Source organism: Protopterus annectens, chromosome 11.part0 (assembly GCF_019279795.1).
Source record: "Protopterus annectens isolate FY-2018-M chromosome 11.part0, PAN1.0, whole genome shotgun sequence".
Taxonomy (NCBI): Eukaryota; Metazoa; Chordata; order Ceratodontiformes; family Protopteridae; genus Protopterus; species Protopterus annectens.
In genome coordinates, this window is record NC_056745.1 from 125,383,909 (window position 1) to 125,405,884 (window position 21,976).

A 21,976-nucleotide genomic window follows, 5' to 3' on the forward strand; every position below is an offset into this window, starting at 1 on the left:
CAAAAATATGTTCCCAGTTACCTCTTTCTTCCCCATCACGCCTCCAACATTTGCTGTCCACTGGAGAAAAAAGTCTTTGGAGTGTGCTTGGGGTATAAAAATACATATGCAAACACTTCCAAGCAAAGGTCCTAAATTTTCTAGACCTAGACTTTGTTGTATTTTTGAGAGTCATACATATACTACCCCGTCCCCATTGTTTCTTCGTGAATTGCTTATCCAATCTCCCTTCCCAATCCTTTCTAACCTCCATTGATTGGTTCAGTATGCTCTATGCTTACTGAGTTTATTTGCAGTACCTTGGCATTTGTTACTGATTTTGTTGTGACCGGTATTGACACTGTCTCGTTATCTTGTTAGCAAGCTTCTTGAATTGTCTGTCACTTCATATCTGCCTGCATTGTTTTAGCAACCGAGTTTGCAATCATTGCAAAGCTTTTTCCCTGGGCCTTTGTTGAAAATGGGGAATGCTCACACACAATGTACTGGTTAAAAACACAATGCTATAGTTTTTGTGGTATTTTTAAGATTCCGAACTGAATCAGGGGTGGCTCGTGCTATAGGACTGCAACCCCCCCACCTAAAGAAAGAAGAAAACCCCCCCACCTGTACAAGAAAATTAAAAAAAAAATTGCGAGTCCCAGAACTCCAGGCATGCATGCTTGGAGTCACAGAACTCCAGACTGCTATGTTAGGCAGTCCAGATAGAAGAGAAAAGCATCTCTGCCCTGCCAGCCCAGAAGTCTGTGCAGTGATGAGAAGGAAACCGGACTGTGTCATCGGCAGGCTGGAGCCTCCAGCCTATTCTCGCGGAGCCCAAACCAGAAACCAGCCATTAGCGTGCGTCGGCTGAGGAGGGGAAGAAACCAGCAGAAGAGGATTACAGAGGAGCTTGTTCAGGGAGAATTAGCTGCCGAGAAAAGGAAGGCTGGAAGAAACCAGCAGAAGAAGATTACAGAGGAGCTTGTTTAAAGGGGGAATTAGCTACCATGAAATGGAAGACTGGATCACCTACCAGAGTCTGCAGGTTGTGTGTGTGTGTGTGTGTGTGTGTGTGTGTGTGTGTGTGTGTGTGTGTGTGTGTGTGTGTGTGTGTGTGTGTGTGTGTGTGTGTGTGTGTGTATGGTGGTGGGTAGAGAATACACAGGCTTGAACCCTGTACCTTGGGTTGGGTGCTGGTGGCAAGGACCTAAATTCCCTACCCACCACCATTTGTAAAAATTTGCAGATGTTTGCCTCATATTTTTTCTGTTCCTCATAAAATCTGTGGTTTCTGTGTGTTTGTTTTTCCTTGCATAGTCAGTAGTGCTGTGGTGCACTGGTAGCATTGTTGCCTGACAGCTACAGGTTCTCTGGTTTGATTCTTGGCTGGGGTGCCATTGATGTGGAGTCTGCATGTCCTCCCATATTATAATGAACATGTGTCTGGAGTGTTTCTCCCTGCTCTGCTGAAAATTGGCTTTTGTTCCAAATCAGACTTTCCTGGTTAACAAATGTTAAATAAAAATAACGGGCATTTTAATTTCAGACTTCATATTCTTCAGAAAGTACATGGTAACACAAAACCTTTTATTCTAGCAATTTTCTAAGTTTATAACATGGATATTTGAAATTTGTCCCTATTTTCAGGACTGTATTCCCCCATTATTGGCTTTGTCCAGGGTTTTTGTGCTAAGGTTGAGAGCTATGATGAGAACTGAATTCACTGAATATGTTTGGGGGCTGTATTCCCCCATTATTGGCTTTGTTCAGGTGTTTTATGCTAAGAGGTTGACAGCTATGGTGAGAACTGCATTCACTAAACGGTAGCCATTTAAGTTTCAGTCTTCCTTTCACAAAACAGATGATTTGGCATAGTGGTATGTTGCTCTGACTGTTTGGCACAGGGTTCCCTGAGTTCAAGACTTGGCAGTGAAATGTATGGTAGTAACACAGCAATTTATTCTAGCAACTTTTCAACATTATACAAGCAATGTTTAAAATGTGTCCCTGTTTTTTGGGCTTTTGTCCCCACCCCCATAAATGTTGGCTTTTTCCAGATTTCTTCTTCTGCAAAATTCAGAGATGCAGCTGAATGTCAAGTAGATTTTACAAGGAGCTGAGAGCTGCAGGGGAACAAAAGTTTAGTGCTACTTATGCTGAGTCTGCTTGCATTGTTAATAGCACAACAGGTAGTGTACTTGCTTTTGATGCAGAAGGCTGTCTGTTCTACTCCCACAGTAGGTAGATGCATTGCTGATACTGTACTGTGTTGTAAAGGGTTGGATGCTGCAGTCCTTTTTGGTGACGATACCTAGTAACTATGAACCTGTTATCAGTTTGCCATCCATTCCCTATTGCAATATTACTAGCTTATCATTTTTTAATGCAACATAGGCAGTTTATTCCTCAAGGGCAACGGGCACTTTATTTGTAGATGAAACAATGACATATAAAGTTGTTTGCTAGCAGCAACCTCTTCATTAGTTACAGATTTCTTTAATGTGGAATTATTTAGATGACTTTTACTTCTTCAGAGTGTGCATATTTGCTGATACTGGTGGACTGTAGAAGTTTGAGTAGACTTTTTATGATGGAAATGTTCTGAATTGGGCAGTTTTTGTATTAATGGTGCATGCATTTTGTTTCATTGTTTACTGGAAAAATGTCCAAAACAATACATTTAAAATGCCCTCTAACAACTGTACTGTATTGTACAAGGAATATAATTCAATACAATCAGGAAGGTGTATCAAGGAGCACTTGTATGTTTTGTGTTCAAGGGGCCTATGAATTTGAAAACAGCACAAAGTTGATCTTTATCTGCCACTGGCAAAATGTATTTTCTTTGAATGTGGGTTTCAATGCTGTTTCAATGCATGTGAGTTTCAAGGGCAGAGAAGTTTTAATGCTAAGTCTGTTTTCATTGTGAGACTGCGTTGCTTTGTTTAACATATATCTATTAGGGTTTGTGCTGTAAAATGCAAAATAAAACTTTCAAATGAAATCCAAATCATTGCAGAAGTAAAGCAGTATGCACATTACAGTGTTTATGGTAAATGGGGCGAAATAACCAAGGAATGGGACACTGGAATGGCTGCAGGGGGGGAGGCTCCATTCGACCATGATTTTGTGAGGGAGAAGAGCAGCAAACTCATAGACGGCCCCAGCTGAACTATACTTCTCAACTGTCCAGAGTTTTGAAGAATTAATAGATTTTTGTTTCTTATTTTTGGTTTGTTCCTCATAAAATTTGTGGTTTTCTGGCAAATCATTTAGGAATGAAGTCACTAAGTGACATTGAGTTTCAGATGTCATAACCTTCAGAAAAATGTATGCTAAATCAAGACCTGTTATTCTATTAACTGTCTTAAGTTTATACAAGAGCAATTTTTAGTACTGTTTGTATGTTTCCCCCAATATATTTGGCCTTGTCCTGATTTCCTGCATTAAGAGGTTGAGAGGTACATGCAAATAAATCGCTTTATAGAATTAGGATTATCCAAACCTCTCAACTGTTTCCAATTTTAGCTCAAAATGTTTCTCTCCCTCTAATAATCCCTCTGCAAAATGGCAATTTTGGTAGAAAACATAGAGGGTTTACAATTGTAAATAGCTGTAATGATCAGAGTTTTTGATTACTTTTATTTCAGAAATGCATGTAGATGCTCTTATTTTGTCAGCTGCTCAAGTTAACAGTACTAATATTAAAAATGTGTCCCTTCTTTGACAGGTTCCCAGCTGTATTGTGCGGCAATTTTATATTTTTGCATCACATTTTTGGTCTGTTTTTCATAAAATTGCAGTTTTCTGACAAATTAGTGGCAAATCATTAAAGACTGAAGTTAGAAAATAATGGCAGACATTTGAGTTTCAGATTTCATACCCATCAGAAAATTCATACTAATGCAAGACCTACTACTTTCTAAGTTTATAAGAGCAATATTTAAAAACTGTCCTTATTTTTGGGCCTGTGTCCCTCTTCTGTGTATGGCTTTGTCCATATTTCTTGCTGTGAGGTATGTGTGTCAGAGCCATCACTGTCGGCTAGATATATTTCAAATTGTGACATACTTGTTGCACCCCACTCCCCATTGTAGTGTCTCTGGATGTGTCCACGCAAGGCAAGGAGCAGATGTTCATCGTGCATACAGCTGCAGTCATAACAGATGGGGTTCTCCTGCCGTCAGGCGGGTCCTTGGTCGGCTGAATTCCAAAGTCTAGGTCTGGCGTCGGTTGTCGTCGCTTCTTCCCTGACGTCAGTGCGCCAGGGGTATAAAATAACCAGCCGACGCCATTTTCTCCAGTCTTTCTTGCCGCGCGGTGCCCGAAGCAGAAGCAGTTCGCAAGTGCCGGTCGGCCAGCTCCTGAAATTACGAAAATTTTGCAACCGAAGTCTTCTTGAAAGCTAAGTACCCGTTAGAAACTTTTCTTGCCTCAGACCGATGTCAGACAAAGTTAATAATTCTATTTCTTGTGGGAAGCAAATACCGCATAAGGATTTTCATTCCCTCTGCATTCCTTGCTTAGGCCCAGACCACGACGTCTCGGTCTGTCGTTTTTGTGCTACATTCAACAAACGCACCATTAAGCGTCGGGCGTTCGCCCAGCACTATTTTGGCAAAAAATTTAACTATATTATGTCGTCGGATACTCCAACTCCAGTTTTGTCTAAAAAACGCAAAGATAAGGACCGACACATGAGGTCCGTGGCCTCTACCGACACCACGCCAAAGCCGATTACAGGTGATCCGGTTCTCAGCGAGGCGCCTACGCAGCCCCTGCTTACCGACGACACTTCATTGGCGGTGTCTTCTGTGCCCGAGGTCGCAGGCTCCTCGGCCCACACCTCGACTACAGATACCGAAGCCACTCTTGGTGGTGAATCTCAAAATGTAGACAGGTCTGCCTCCTCTCAAGGTGTCTTCAGACCTTCCTCTTCTTTTCCTATCAAGGCTTTCACTAAGTCTAAAGCAGCCATGCATTCTAAGAGACAAGCTCCACAGGGCCCTTCTCCAGGCCCCATGCCTAAAAAACAGATGCTTAAAATGGCTGAGGATTTGATTACTCTTATCAGGGGTTCTCAACCCCCCCCCCCCGGACAAAAGGCCCAGAGTGGAGGAAGAATCCCCCTCCTCTAACCAGGCCTCCATTATTTCAGAGCACTCTGATGAACAGGAACATTCTTACTCCCCTTTTGAAGATTCTGATGCTGAGGAGTCCATTCCCTCTGTCTCCCCCCCAGAGGATTACTCATTTGGGGAAACCTTGCATACCTTAAGGGAACACTTCCACTGGGAAGGCCAAGAGTACTCGGATTCCAAGAAAAGGCTTAGGGATTTTCTCTTGCTACCTCAGCACAGGCCTCTGGCTATACCTCCTGTCTTAGACATACTAGATGATGTGTACTCGGAGGCCTGCCTTAACCCGGATTTTTTACCTCCAGCCCCAGTCAAGCCTGACAGGTACTACTGGGTTCCTGACTCACACCAATTTTTATACAAAAGCCATGCGGCTGACCCAGAAACTATCTCACAGGGCCCCAAGGGAATTAAGGCCTCCACTGCTAAAAACCCATTACCTAGCGAGAGAGATTCCAGATCCTTAGAAAGGTGGGGAAAAAAGGTTTACACCTCGGCCACCTTAACCATGAGGGCATTAAACTGCCAGTTCCATATGCTAAAGTACCAACAGTTTCTGTTATCACAGTTGAGAAGTAAAATGTCACAACCTGAACAACCAGACTTGAAGGAGTTGCAGGATTTGATGCATAGTGCAGAACAAGTGGGTAAACATACCTTGCAATGTGGTTTTGATGCTCTAGAGGCCTCATGTAGAGCTGCTGTTACAGGATCAGTCATACGTAGACATGCCTGGCCAAAGGAGCAAACCTTACCAGATCATGTCAAAGCTAAATTACTAGGTGCCCCTCTACAAAAGGATGTATTATTTGGTGTTAAAGCTGAGGAGGTATTAAAGAAAATGGAGGAAAAGGCTAAATCAATGCAAACAGTGAAAGATTTTCTGCAGGTACAACCTCCACGTTTCAGTAGAAATTGGCCTTCCAAAAATTGGTCCTTTCCAGCCACGGACAGACCCCAAAGAGGTAGATACAGGCGCCCAAGGGGCAGAGGGCAATCTCAAGGATCGTTTAGAGGCAGACAATGGCAAGCTCCTACACAAAGAGGTGGTGAGGATAGTTCGCAGCCATTCAGAAAGCAAGCCCAATGACTTTCCACTTTGCATGCCAAGCAAGGCTCAAATGGCAGCACCCTTAGGTGGAAAACTGGCATTATTTTCAAAAAATTGGCATATTGTCACAAAAGACAAATGGATCCTGGACATTATAAACAGAGGCTACAGATTCCATTTTCACACCCTTCCAAAATGAGAGGCATGCCAAACCTGCCACACAATCAAAGGGCAGAGGCACAAAGACAAATTTCAGATCTCATGGACATGAAAGCTATTCAAGAGGTACCTACTCACGAACAAGGTCAAGGTTTTTATTCCAGACTATTCCTGGTACCAAGGAAGGGAAAAGATTGGAGACCTATTTTGGACCTATCCATCCTAAACACATTTTTACTCGTGCCAAAATTCAAGATGCTCACATTACAGCAGCTTCTTCCCATGCTGGGCAAGGAGTCTTGGCTGGTAACATTGGACCTCAAGGAGGCATACCTGCATGTCCCAATCAGACAAAATTGCAGACGATACCTCAGATTTCTTGCAGGTTCAACCCATTATCAATTCTCTGCATTGCCCTTTGGCTTGTCTACTGCGCCCAGAGTATTCACGAAATGCCTGGCATCAGTAATTGCCCACTGCAGACTTCAAGGGATACAAATATACCCATATTTGGACGACTGCCTGATCCAAGCGGACAGCAAGCACATACTTCTGAAACATCTGGCTTTTGTAATAATGTTGTTGAATTCTCTGGGATACACAGTCAACAAAAAGAAATCAAGGATAATACCCTCTCAGAAAATAATTTTCCTGGGTGCCAACTTGGACACAAACACCCAGATGGCCTACCTCACACCAGAGAAGCAGGGGCAACTAACTCAATACTTCAGAACACTAGCAAATTTCACCAGGCTGACTGCAAGGAAAATCCTGCAGGCTCTGGGATTCATGGCATCTTGCATCCTACTAATCCCATGTGCAAAGCTGCATATGAGGAAACTTCAATGGTACCTGAAAAACCTATGGTCACAGCACAGCCACAGTTTGGAAACAATAATAGCACTAATTCCATGTCTTCAAAAGGAATTTCTGTGGTGGGCTCAAGCATGCCAAACAAACACAGGTCTCCCATTCTGCAAGCCTCAAGCAAATCAAGTCATCACAACAGACGCCTCGGACTACGCCTGGGGGGCGCACATGACAGATCGGTGCATTCAGGGCAAATGGTCCCAAAAAGAAAAGCACCTTCACATCAATCAAAAGGAAATGCTAGCAGTAATAAATGCTTTTATAGCTTTCAAAGACCTTCTGCATCCAGGTCAACTATTGATAAGGACAGACAACACCACAGTAATGTGGTACATAAACAAACAGGGAGGAACCCATTCATACCCCCTATGCAGGCTGGCCATGTCACTTTGGAACATGGCTCTGGAATTACAAATCGAACTTCAAGCACAGTACTTGCCAGGCAAGGAAAACATGCTGGCAGACAACCTAAGCAGAAATATGACAGATCCACACGAATGGAAGTTGCATCCTCAAGTTTTTACAGAGATAATTCAGGCATGGGGAAGGCCAGACATAGATCTCTTTGCCTCCCACAAAAATCACCAATTGACAAAATTCTGCTCAAGGACTTTTCATCCACAGGCCTGGAGAGTGGACGCTCTCTCTTTCAGTTGGACAACAATGATAGTTTATGCCTTTCCACCTCTTCCTCTGCTGCCCAAAGTTCTATTAAAAACCAGAGCAGACAGACCAAAGATGATTCTCATTGCTCCAGATTGGCCAAGACAGCACTGGTACCCACTCCTGAGGAGCCTGATGCATTCCCCTCCATGGACCCTACCTCTTATGCCTCTTCTTCTGACTCAGCACAGCTTCAAAACTCTTCACAGTCAGCTGAAAACACTCAATCTGGCTGCATGGAAGATTCCTTAACATCACAACAGACCCTACTCTCCAAGGAGGTGCAGGATGTCATTTTGGAGGCCAGGAGGCCGTCTACTAGAAAAGCTTACTCCGCAAAATGGAAACGGTTTTGTGCCTGGAATGAGAAAAAGGGCCAGAATCCTGGAAAACTGAATTTACCTCAAATATTACAGTATCTAGCTGAGCTGCTAAGCAGTGGACTTTCATTCTCCTCCATCAAAATCCATGCCTCAGCCATTTCTGCAGAATACAACACTGATCCACATTTATTCTCTCACCCCCTCTTAAGACAGTTCCTCAGAGGGGCTAAGAATATAAAACCCCCAAGGAAACAACCGATACCTGCTTGGGATCTCAATTTCATTCTAGAAAAGCTGACCTTGCCTCCTTTTGAGCCAGCTGCCTCAACAGATTTGCAATATTTGTCCTGGAAAACAGCTTTCCTTCTGGCTATCACCTCAGCTCGTAGGGTATCGGAACTACAAGCCCTCATGGCTGTGCAGCCTTTTATCATCTTCCATCAGGACAGAGTTTCCTTACGAACCAACCCGTCCTTTATGCCAAAGGTAGTATCCAGGGTAGCTTTGAATCAGGCTATACACTTACCTACCTTTTACCCTAATCCTCAAAACAAAGGGGAGAGACTACTACATTCCTTGGACATCCACAGACAGCTGCGTTATTATTTGGACAGAACAAAGCCTTTCAGAAAATCAGAACAGCTCTTTGTGTCCTATGCTATAGGAGCACAAGGGAAGCCAATTTCCAAACAGACAATCTCAAAATGGATAGCCCACTGCATACGCTTTTGTTACTCTTTTCATGGTAAAACTGTACCTGCAGGCATCAGATCTCACTCCACAAGGGCCACAGCTACCTCTGCAGCTTTCCTCAGAGGAGTTCCTACCAAAGATATTTTGGAAGCAGCCACTTGGAGTTCTGTGCATACCTTCTCCAAGCACTACCACCTACCATTATACTCCAAAACTAGAGCAGGCTTTGCCACTTTAGTCTTGCAGGGCATTTTGGCTCCTCCTAGTTCCACCTAGTGCCTACCACCCCTTTCTTAGCTTTGGGATTCTACCCATCTGTTATGACTGCAGCTGTATGCACGATGAACATAGTACAGTTTTGTACCTACCATAAATGTAGATGTTCGAGTGCTAATACAGCTGCAGTCCAAGTTTCCCTCCCTCCTTCCCCTCTTGGGACAGACCTATTGGCTAACACCTCCTCATACAACCTGATTGGGGTATTCTTTTATAGTGTATTTGCTTGCAACTCCTGTATTTTGATTATATTGCATTGCTTTATTACACAAATTTATGTATTGCCTTCCTTCTGGGGGCACCTGACATCTGGGGCAAGAAAAACTGAAGAAAATGGCGTTGGCTGGTTATTTTATACCCCTGGCGCACTGACGTCAGGGAAGAAGCGACGACAACCGACGCCGGACCTAGACTTTGGAATTCGGCAGACCGAGGACCCGCCTGACGGCAGGAGAACCCCATCTGTTATGACTGCAGCTGTATTAGCACTTGAACATCTACATTTATGGTAGGTACAAAACTGTACTTTATGCAGTCCAAGTGTGCAGAGTATTCCCCCATCCAAGGTAGACCACAAGTACGACCTTGGCCTTTCATCTGTCCTTGATTTTGCAGAATGTTCTGGTTTTCTGTCATATTTTTATACTGTTGATTTATGCTTCTTATTATTCAGAAAATGCATGCTGTCGCAGTGCCCTGTTGCTCTATGTTTAAGTAGCAGTGCCTTAATGACCATCAGGTAAGCTTGTCGGAGATTGTAAGATTCAAGTAAGCTTTAATAAGCATACTGTTAAAGAATTACTAACACTGAAAGCCTTTTCGTTGTTGCCATGCGGAGAATATTTACATAACTAGATAACATATAAGCCTTAGGTATTGAAATGCATATGACAGTATTTGTAATAAAAGGACAGGATTACAGTATTTTCAGAAGCTCATTACATTTGTTAGAGACTTGCAGTCATCTTTGCAGGCTTTACCCGTAAACTAAACAGAATGCCAATCTATCATGTGTGGTCCATAACTTGTGCAGTAATCCTTTAAGCAGTTTATCTTTAGCTTGTTTCTTGTTTGCTGTTCATTTTTTACATTGATCATGTCTTCCCCATGAAACAAGTAGATAGTTGTCAGGCAGCAGGTCTTTTTTGGATAAGAAACATTTTTACAAGTGGGGGTATCACACAGAGATTGCTACTTTCAGCATGTTACTTGGTAATTTCATAAAGCTGAATATAAATTATGATTAGAACTGCAGTGCAAGGAGAAGTGGTTTGAGTTGAGTGCTGCTTGTTTTTTTTTTATACTTGATTCTGACTGGCATTCCAGTAATGTATTTAAAAAGTAATTTATTTTTTCATGCATCACAACCTTTGTGTTTCCATCTAGATATTAAGTAAGTTATCACGTAGCCAATGCATTGAAATATTTTTTTCTTCTACGCTTCATTTTGTCTTGATTGGACTTTCGTAATGATGGTTTGGCACCCAGGGCAGCGTATTTAATTAAAGTTCCAGTTGTTGTGGTTTTGAGCATAGCTCCACCCCTTTCTGGGTGGTCACACCCCTTCCCATTGGCCCCACCCATTCAGCTGTCTCCTGCAGCCCCCTTTAATTTGAAGTCACCAGCTGCCACCGACCTGAATTATCTCTGGCACTTTGAGTAGTCTTACTAGATTTGAGTACTTTGGAGACAATTTTAAGGCCTTGGTAGAATGTGAAATTAATTTGCTTTGCTGCTGTTCTCAGTTTTGTAGCAGGTTTACAATGTGGAGTGGTACAGAGTATGAAATTTTGTGTTGACAAAGTTAAGTATCTGCCCTTATGCAGACACAATTTCTCAGTGTGTGTTTTTTTTCCTTTGTCTCTATAGACTCAAAATCGGATGAAACTCATGGCTGACAACTATGAAGATGATCACCTAAAATCCTCCTCTCACTCTGACCAAACCAACCATAAACCTTCACCAGACCAGGTGAGAAGTGCATATTTTATATTTTATTATCCATCATGCAATGTAAGAGATAATTTAATAATTAACACTTTCATAACACTTTTCTAACACCAGTCTTGATATGGGCATTTTATTAACTGTAGATATGTTTAGTGATCAACAGCCTTGTGTTTTTTAAAACTTTCAACATCTTATACTTTACAAATCCTGCTTAAGTATTGCAGTGGAAACTCTGTTTATCTCCTTTTCTTCATGTTTGATCAGTTGCTGGTGATGAACTGGACAGTAGATATGGTTGTTGTTTTTTTTTTTGTCATTGTCTTGTAAGTTTTTCCTTCTGTCTTGTTTGCTTGTTTTGTGCTTAATCTCCATTTCTGAAATACTTTTGCCAACTATTTGGACTTCAGTGACATCTTCCTAGTAGTACAGCTATATTGTGGTTCTTCATAATATATATATATATATATATATATATATATATATATATATACACACACATATATATATATATATATATATATATATATATACACACACACACACACATAGATATAGATATGTGTGTGTGTGTGTATGTATGTATATATATGTATGCGTGTGTGTGTGTGTATGTATGTATATATATATATATATATATATATATATATATATATATATATATATGTTTGTAAAGCAGTACTAATTGGTAATGTACCGTATTTGATTAAGTGAAAGTTGTTGCCTGAGTGATGCACCCTGTGTCTCAGCTCTTTTGTGTCATATTTCCCTCCTTGCTGGAAAGGACAGGTCAGCTTTTCATGGCTGAATGTTAGAATTTGTGCAACGCAAGTATACCATGTTTTTGAAATTTATGTTTTGGTACTGCCTTTACTTAGGTCCTTCTTAATCCTTTGCTAATATCTTTGAATGTCCCATTGAAGTGGAATTCATTTTTTCGTTGTATTCTGGACATACATATTACTGAGTGATCTTCATGGCTGGACTCTTCACTGTCTTCTCATGAGATCCATACACTGGATTGAATTTTTTGAATACATCAGCATGCTGCAACCAAGGCACGTTACGTAATGCTGCCAGATGTTGCTGTCCCTTTGTTCCCCAGACGTAGGTGACTGACCATTGCTGAGTTAGCCTGTGGAATAGAATCTAAGGAACTGTCTAGAGTACTTGGCCTTGACAGAAGCCAAATCATTTTAGGAGTTAGTAGATTGTGAGGTAGATAATATGATGGGTACTTTCTTTTTCACAGAACAGTTGCTTTGATACTTTGTTGGGTGGGCATTTGCAGGTACCTTGTGGGAAATATTGTTGACCCTCTCACACTTTGTATCTTTTCAGAAAAAGATGTACTAAAAGTATTTTCAAGCATTGCTTCTTCTATAGCTCATCATGGAACCTTTAACAAGGACAGGTTCCTTCCGGGCAGCTGAACAGTAATTAAGTGGACATCCTTAACTCAGAAGGTTGTCATTCATATTAAGGCTCTTGGGTTTTCGTCCTTATCTACATACCACATAGATATACTGCTCATGTTTGCTGTCTGTTGCATAAGGTAAAGGAATGCATTCTGAGACACCAGTGCTCTGGGTTCCTAACCAGAAAACTTAGTAGTTTTCATGCTTTGTGGTCTACAGAAAAAAAATTGCTGGCATTTTTCCCTGTGTGAATTCAAAAAGGTGTATTTTGAACCTTACAGTAAAATATGTCTGTCTTAAATCCAAGCTGAATCTAGTTTGGCAGGAACCACAGAAGCTAAGATAGCAGGTATCTTTTTTTTCTCGTCTGGCCTGCATTACCTTGGAGTAGTTGAGCTTCTCTCCAGCGTAGATCACTCCTTTACCAGTCAGAATTGTGCTCCATTTTTTCTGTCTCAAATAATAGGCAGTTAGGTGTTTTGATCATAACTGTTTCAGCAGTAGACCAGGCTTTAACAGTACGAGGCCAGATGTACACCTTATCCCAGGGAGTAGCCCACTAGATGAGAAGGAGAGCATTAATACAGATTTTTAATCCTCCATTTATTGCCGTAATGAAGTAGAAAAGTGGGAACATTATTCCTATTTATATTCCCTCAGGCTGATGTGTGTTGGCATTTCTTGCCACTCTAGTCTGTTCTAATAGTAGATTAGTGGAGACCATTTTATTGTGTAATTTTTCTCCCACTTCAGTTAACCTCTTGTCAGAGGACCACTTTTCCATTTCCTGCTATTTTATTTTTCTTTTCCCCAGTCTGTTGCAGTTGGTGACACCAGAGGGAGCTGCAGTTTTCTTACCCCATTGGTGTAATTTTTTTTGATTGCACCCTATCCATGATTCCCATCTTCCCCAGGGATGCTGCATATGAACTGGCATCAGTCAAGCAATGCTCGTCTTACGTCAGCATACATACCTGGAAGATGTTGCTGACAAGGTGTTCATGTATGCCTACCAGTGATGATGCTGCTTTTACCAGTACATGGTGCAGAAGGTCCCAGTCCTTCCCACTGTGAAAAGAATGCTGGCCATTAATTGTGACATCCCTTCTCTATGCCAGCTTTATGGCATCTGAGCCTAAATGAACCTGGTTCAACAGCCAAGCAGATGGAAAAATCCCCTCTGTGCAGAAGTTAAGCTTGATAAAGTTTAATAGGCAGGATGTTCCCTGTAAAATAAGTTTCACTCCTTAGTTTAGTAAAAGAGTTCAGACTTTCACAGGATATGCTTTTACTCTTTAGGATAAAGTTAATTAGTTTCTGCCTGAAGTAGATCTAACTCTAGTGCTCTGCAGTTGTATTTTATAATGTGAACCATTCTAATGCTGAAGAAAAACTTTTCTTCTGATAGTGTTACTGTAACAGTAAACTATTATATTTGATTTTACCCCCTTTCTGAGTATTTAATCTTAAACAGCTCAACTCCTAGTGCTTTTTTTCTGGGGTAAAAAAGTCAGTGGCCTGTTTTTTTTTTCTCTGCATAAAACAAAATGGGATATAGGACAAGTAAGAAGATCCATTTGGGTTAAGATCAAAGAACAGTTCTGAGACATAGGAAACAGAAATTTGAACAATATATTACCCAGTCATGCTTTAGCATGTCATAGTTCTAATAGGGTTTTCTTTGCTGGGCGCCTATAGTTTAAATAGGGATGGTGATATAAAATTGGCCTTGAGTAAACTAGTGGCCAAATACATCCTTACATTTAATATGTCATACCCCATATGTCTTAATTATGAAATTCTATATTGTATTTCTTTTTTGCTTTGCTAATGTATTTAATGGTATCTTCATTTATTCATAAATTTATTTTCTTTTTTTTTTCCCCATTGGAATTTTATTTCGCAGTGGCCACCACTTTGCAACATGTTTCTTTATACTAATACTTCATGTTCCTTTTATAAGAATTAAATAAGTAGAACTGATTTTTTCACAGAATGTTGTTTCACATAGAAGCAATATGCAGTTATTCATTGAAGGGGACTGTACCTTTAACCATGTCATGAAATTATCTAATCATTGATTGAGAAGTAAAAATAAATTAACTTGCGGTTATAGCACATACTTGTTTGCCCCTAGATGGCATGGAACTGAGCCGCGCAGGGTTTGCGCTGTTTAACATCAGGTACATTTCCTCCGTTATTCTTATTACCTCTGAAGATACTCTCATAGGTGGCATGACACAGTGTAAAGCCATTGTTGGTATTTTTGAGTTCAGTTGTTCTTGATTTGCTGATTGCTCAGTTTTGTATTGTTCTGTAGAGCTAGTGTACCTAATTGTTTTGAAGATTCACCTTCTCGAGTGTGTATTCTGATTTGTAAATCAATTACAGAGTGTGCTTCTGATACACAAATTGCTCCAAAGTATTGCTTTAGCCAATGTTTGTTTTTGTAGGGCTTGCACACAACTTTTTCTTTTGTGTTATTTGTCAGAAATTTAATAAAGCTCGTAGACTGAGCATTTGAATAAATTGTCATACCTGTCTGAAAAGAGATTGAAGGCTGTATGGAAAAAAAAATTCTGGTTTCCCATTAAAAAAAGTTCCACCTTGGAAGGAGAGAAAGAGGGAAAGAAGAGTAAAAGGTACACATCTGACATGCACACCCAGAAAGAGGCATTTGTACATAGTAAAAATATAAGTGCTGCAGGACCTGTGCAGGTTTGATGGTACATTTGCTTTGTCAGCTCCCAAAGCAGGCATTTCTAAAGGCGGTCTCCATATTGCTTAGAAATGACTCACCAAGATAAAGCAATTCAGTAAGTAACAGATGGCACCAACTTCTGATCCTTCCAGTATAATTTTACAAGTGCAGGTGTTATCACAGAGTGATCAGAGTATAGTATCTTAGAAAATCTTAAATTACACTTCCAAGAGAAGTAATTTCCCATCCATAAGCACTCTTGTCTTGGCTCAGGCCATTACTGATATCAGGATTTTTGCAAAAGAATATTGTTAAAGTTGTCCAGGAAACTACTTTGAAGACAGCTGGTAAAGCTGTGTCATTCCCCATGCCAACTCCAACAGACAATCAAGACTGTTTAAATTTTGATCACCCGGATATAGTTAGTGCTTCATTCGTATGTGCCAGCATGGTATCGGCGTTGAGATGACTTTTTGTAGCCTCATGCCTGACATCAGATAAAAGCCTAACAAAGAAACTGGCTGTAAAGGGGTGGGGCTTCCTGACCTTTAACCCTGCTCTGAATTCTGGTGCATCACTCAACTGTGCATTGCTTTGTACTTGGGGGGGGTTCTTCACCATGTACCACCAGGCTGCTATCAAGCATCACAGAGCAATCTGATATGCACACTGTTATATTTGACAATGAGGTGAGGGTTCAGTGCTGTTTCTGTCAGCTGCTAAAATTGTTTTATACTTTGTGGTTTAAGGATGTTTCATAGAAGAGTCAACTTGATTCTCTACTTTTGCAACTTGTTTTTAGGGACCATGCTTAACATCTCATTGTCTCAGGTAACCAAAAGTAGGCTGAACCAAAATAAGTTGTTTGTTGCTGGCGATCAAACGTACGGTCTTTTAACATCAACACTAGCTGTAGATTGCTAATTACCAGAAGGGCATGAATGCAGCCAATTATTATGGTGAGTTTTTCCCACAATGTAATTGAGCTGCATTATGATAAAGCACATTAAGTCTTCAGGTAACTGGTAATGTCTAGTTAAAAAAGGTCTGCATGCCCTTCTACCCATTGTTATAGCCTGTAACATGGTATTTTGGTATTTTTATGTATAATGGTTAAATGTGGCAGTAGACTGATCCAGAATAATATGTATATTTGTTAATTACGGCAGTTGACTGATCCAGAACAATATATATATTTGTTAAATGTGGCAGTAGACTGATCCAGAACAATATATATATATATATATTTGTTAAATGTGGCAGTAGTCTGATCCAGAATAATATGTATGTTTTGTTAAATGCCGCAGCAGACTGATCCAGAATAATATGTATTTTTGTTAAATGCTGCAGTAGGCTGATCCGTAATGGCCCATTTCAATCACAGTTTGGGGTTTGCAGCATATGCATAGTAAGTAGTTATAATCTAGATATAGAAGTAATTTCATCAAAGTTTAGTTTAAATAATAGTGACTTTACTAAATACACAATTTCTTTTATGTGTACAATTTAGGTACATACACAAATTCCTTATGAAAAAAGGCAGTTGAACATACTACCATGAACAGAGCACAGATTTCACATAAAAACTTTAATGCAACAACGCCAGTAAAATAGGCAAGCAGGACAAGCACTTTCGGCCTTAGGCTTCTTCAGATCCTGTTTACTAGGCCAAAAACTGAATGTTTGAAAACTTGCTTAGATCAATCACGGTCTTTTGAAAACCATTGCATCACTTCCTCATGCAGTAGTTGTCACTCAAAGGACCACTCCTTCAGTTTATATCACTTCCTCATAGTAGCTATGAAGCATTCCCCATAGTAGCTGTCACTCAAATGAACACTCCCTTATTTTGGGCCAATGGTGTTGAAGTTATTTCTATCTCCTCATTTAGGCCATGTTCTTTCAGAATTGGTTTCAACGGTTCCATTCCATTCAAGCCTGGAGGGCATTCTGCTCTTAGGTCTGTTACCATTTGAGTTCTTCTCCCTCCGTTCTGTTCTGCAAGTGACCTCTTCTCGATGTTTCTTTTACAATAGAGATGACCATAAACTTGAACGAGTGGGTGTTAAGCTTCACATGTGAGTAGAGGGCATTTGTTTCTACTTTATTCCTTATATCAGATAAATGCCGTAGGATACACTCTTTTAGCATTCTGTTTGTTTTGCCTATATAATAGGCTGAGCAAAGGGAGCATGTAGCAATGTGAATAACATTTTTGGTGGTACAAGTCGCCCATCTTTATAAACTATAGCATTTTCCTGTTTTAGGATGTTTGAAAACATTGCTTGTATTAATCAAATGACAAGCCTTACAGCAGCTACATTTCCAAGTGCCTCTATGTGTATATTCAATATTATTTGCTCCTTTATTAATGCCGTCCTTGTGGCATAACAGCCTCTTCAAGTTTTTCTTATTTCTGAAAGCAAACCTGGGGTTATCACCAACGATTTCTTTTATTTTGGCATCAGATGTCAATACAGGCCAATACTTTTTAACGACATCACATATCATCTTGTTGTCAGTATTATAAGTTAGAGTGCATCTTATTTTATTTGTAGCAGGTACTGTTGAACTTGTTTGCTCATAATTTTGATGCTTGGAATAGTACAATCTCCCTTTAGTAGATCTCAACTCACTTGTTTTAATAGCATTTGTCCTAATGGCTTTTCAGTATAACCTTGAAGTTTTTTAATAGTTCCTTATGTTCCTTCAGGAAAGTTTTCTCTTTGGTACATAACTTCGAGATGCGTATCCACTATGTTCCTGAAAATATGCAATATGCCTGGGATGCATGCTAGTGGAATGCAACATATGATTGTGCCACATAGGTTTTCTGTACAGTGCAGTATCAATACCTGTGGAACCCAGATATACCTTCACAGACAGATATAATAAAACCAGCAGACAAAGGTGGTGCGCTGAAGTTATGTACCAAAGAGGAAACGTACATCAATTATTCAATTATTGCCCCAATTAATAAAACCAAGTTTTTACTTATATTAAAAACATTAAAATATACTATTAATTCATACTGATATAGCTTGAAAAATTCAAGTTAACCACAACTTACAATCAGATAAAATGCCATATAGTTGTCATAAATATAAAAATTAAAAAAGAAAATGTTTTAACTATTAGTTATAAAAGCCTTAGCATTGCATCTTAATGCAAACCGTGAACACATTTATGAAGCACCAAAAAACCTCAGCATTGTCAAGCTTTGAATCTATTTATACATAATTATTAGCAGCCACATTTAATATTCAGCGAAACGCATACCTTCTCGCCCCTACTTCGATATTGAATTTCATATTTAAACCTATATTTATCTGGAATGCATGCATCCTTATCTACAAAGCTACCACTTCATTCTTACCCCTACTTCAGCAATGCAATCTTTTACAATTTATAAACTACCCAGTCACTAAAAAGTCCACCACTATGAGCATATATAATATACACTTTTTGTTTTTTTATTTTTTACTTTTTACTTTAACCTACCAAGGTTTTTATGAGATTATATGTGTATATTTAAATGCCCACCTATTATTTTATGTATTTATAATATTGTGCATTAATAATGTTATACATTTATAATTCATCAACCTTCTACCTCAACAAAGCTTTTAACTTTAAAATACTTTTAATTGATGCATATTTGTTTAAACCTGGTGGGATATGCGCTGATGTTCGGATTTGCCACATTAATTCATTCTCTTCTAATTTTAGTTGCCATGGTCCACACCTTATTTCACGTTCCACCTGTTGTATTACTGTATAGGAGAACGTATGGTTTGGATTATCAAGTATATGTTTCGCCAACACGTTTGTGTTATACCCCCTACTAATACAGTATTGGTGCTCGTAAATTCTTTGTCTAATTTTCCTTTCCGTTTTTCCAATATAGTACGATGGACAAATTTCGCAACACACTACATACACCACCCCCTTGGATTCACAATTGAATCTCCCATTGATTACGTATGGCTTATTTTTTATCCACACTTTATTACCCAATTTAATAAATTTACATTGTTGGCACATTCCACATTTACTCATACCCATAGCTTTCTTTTGATTCTTATTTTTCTCAAGTAGACCTTTAAGATTTGGGCCTCTTCTATATGTAAATCCTAGTTTTATGCCTAAGACCCTGCTCAGACTGTTATCCTTAAGAATAATATCCCAATTTTTAATAAAGATGTCCCTTATTTTCTTATGGTCAGTGGAATAGGTAAATAGAAAATTCAGGCCTAAATTTTTAGTTTGAGACCCCATATTTATTCTGTGCTGCTCAGTTATTATCTCCGTATTACTGTTATAACCATTATCTAATAATGGTCTAAAATGACCTGAACTCCTTTTCGCATTCACCTCCAAAATAATATCTCCTATAACCACTTCTGGGTAGCCTCGTTTTATGAACATTGATTTCAATACTTCACATTCTTTTGTATAATCAATGTCATCCGAGACCATCCTAGCCACCCTTACCGTCTGTCCTTTAACGACAGCCTTCTTCTGATGGTAAGGGTGGCAACTGGAGAAATGCAAGAAAGTATTCGAATGTGTAGGTTTTCTGTATATCAAAGTCTTATATTTACGATTCACTCTATCTTTTATTAACATTACATCAAGAAAATTAATGCTGTCAAACCCTATGTTATATGTAAAGTCTAAAAGTCCGTCATAGCAGTCATGCTTGATGTGAAGTCTTCGATGAGACCTTCATCTCCCTTCCATATTAGGCACATATCATCTCTGTACCTAGTGTACCATAATACATTTTCCTGGAACATTACATTATTGAACAATAAAGTTTGCTCCCAATGTGCCATAACACAATTCGCAAAACTTCCACCGCAAGGTGACCCCATAGCTACACCCGTGTTTTGGAGAAAAAATTGTCCATTAAAAATCATATAATTATTAGATAGTACTATGTCTAACAGTGTTTGCATTAAGATGCGATGCTAAGGCTTTTGTAACTAATAGTTAAAACACATTTTCTTTTTTAATTTTTATGACAACTATATGGTATTTTATCTGATTGTAAGTTGTGGATAACTTGAATTTTTCAAGCTATATCAGTATGAATTAATAGCATATTTTAATGTTTTTAATTTAAGTAAAAACTTGGTTTTATTAATTGGGGCAATAATTGAATAATTGATGTATGTATTAGTATATAAGGGGAGTATGTTTGAATTGCTTTTTGTCTGAGGAAGTTGGGGCATTGACCCCTTCAAAAGCGCTCACATTAAATTAGATTTTTAACATTGGCTGCTTGTTGAGTTACCTCTGTTGGACTACGCCTGCTTTTTTTGGTTTTGCTAAGTTTATTTTTGTTTTGTTTTGTAGTATGGATTACATAAAACACAGACTGTCCACTTCCTGAAGTGCTACATGTGAAGTGCATTATATTTTACCAAAAACTGTGTATGCCAGGCACAACCTTTCATTTTACTGTAATGTCAGGCACAAGAAAATGGGCTTTGGATTAGTATGGTACACTGATAATAAAATAAGCATGATTCCCCCCAAAAACGTACTGTCTACCCCCAGATGTTTTGGGCCTCTGCCCTGGTGTGTGTATATATAAGCCCTGCTGTTGATTGAACAGTTGTGTGCCTCTCCCACAGCATACATCTAGGATAGGATACAGAGACTGTAAAGCACACATTTCAGATTATATTTTCACCTGGTGTTCTAATGTCAAATCTACTAAACCTCTTGCACAGTGAAGTTGACTAACTTTTCTGGAAGTTAGTTATTAACTTCACCATGTTGTCCTGTAAATGCTTTCCTTAATCTCCATTTATGACCTGTGCAGCTCTGAGTGATTTGACAATGCAGTGTTAATGGATCGCCAGTTAAAAAGAGACTTGCATCTAGTGACCTTATACAGCTAATAAATACAGAAATAAATAAACCAAAACTACAACTTCGGCAGAGTCCGCATTCTTCTAGTTTAATGCAATTACGGCAGTATCCAACTGCTGTAACATCTTTTCAATAAAAAAAAAAAACTCCCATTTCCAAACATAATACCTAGACTTAATTATTATAAATCATGACATTTATTTAACCATGTCAAGCTACTTTGATGGGAAGAATTCAAAAGCAGTGCATTAACCAGTGCAGTGGTCAGTCATGCCAGCTAAAGTGCATTAACCAGTGCAGTGGTCGGTCAGTCCAGCTGAAGGTGCATTAACCAGTGCAGTGGTCGTTAACTCCAGCTGAAGGTGCATTAACCAGTGCAGTGGTCGGTCACTCCAGCTGAAGGTGCATTAACCAGTGCAGTGGTCGGTCACTCCAGCTGAAGGTGCATTAACCAGTGCAGTGGTCGGTCACTCCAGCTGAAGGTGCATTAACCAGTGCAGTGGTCGGTCACTCCAGCTGAAGGAAAAGACTTATGACAGAGACCTCTGAAATGAAGCAGCTCTTACTAAATGAAAGGACATGTTTACATGTTTTACTCTAGAACACTAAATCATATTAAATAGGCCCTTTCTCAGCCCCTAACATTTATTTCTGTTATTTGTGGTTCTTAACCTGGATAGTCTTTTTTTTTTTGTTTTGATTATCTGTTTTCCACTCATCTCAAACATAGAAATTCTGACAATCAGGACAACAACAAAAGCAGCACAGAAACAGCTCCAGTATAAGGTCTTCCATTCTTGTTTGTAAAAACTGTATGTTTTTTTAGCAAGGAGTACCATACAGAATGGTGAAGCTGTTTGGACCAAAAAGTC

The 21,976-nt window shown here is 39.4% G+C and overlaps 1 protein-coding gene across 1 annotated transcript in view; it reads left to right on the forward strand.

Annotated features, from left to right (window-relative positions):
* The window catches only part of ERC1 (ELKS/RAB6-interacting/CAST family member 1), a 3,640,161-nt gene that overhangs the window by 3,086,118 nt on the left and 532,067 nt on the right, over positions 1–21,976 (forward strand). Inside the window, exon 22 of the mRNA XM_044087500.1 lies at positions 11,025–11,126. Within this exon, the coding sequence (XP_043943435.1) occupies positions 11,025–11,126 (102 nt within the window). The remainder of the gene's footprint in view (positions 1–11,024; positions 11,127–21,976) is intronic.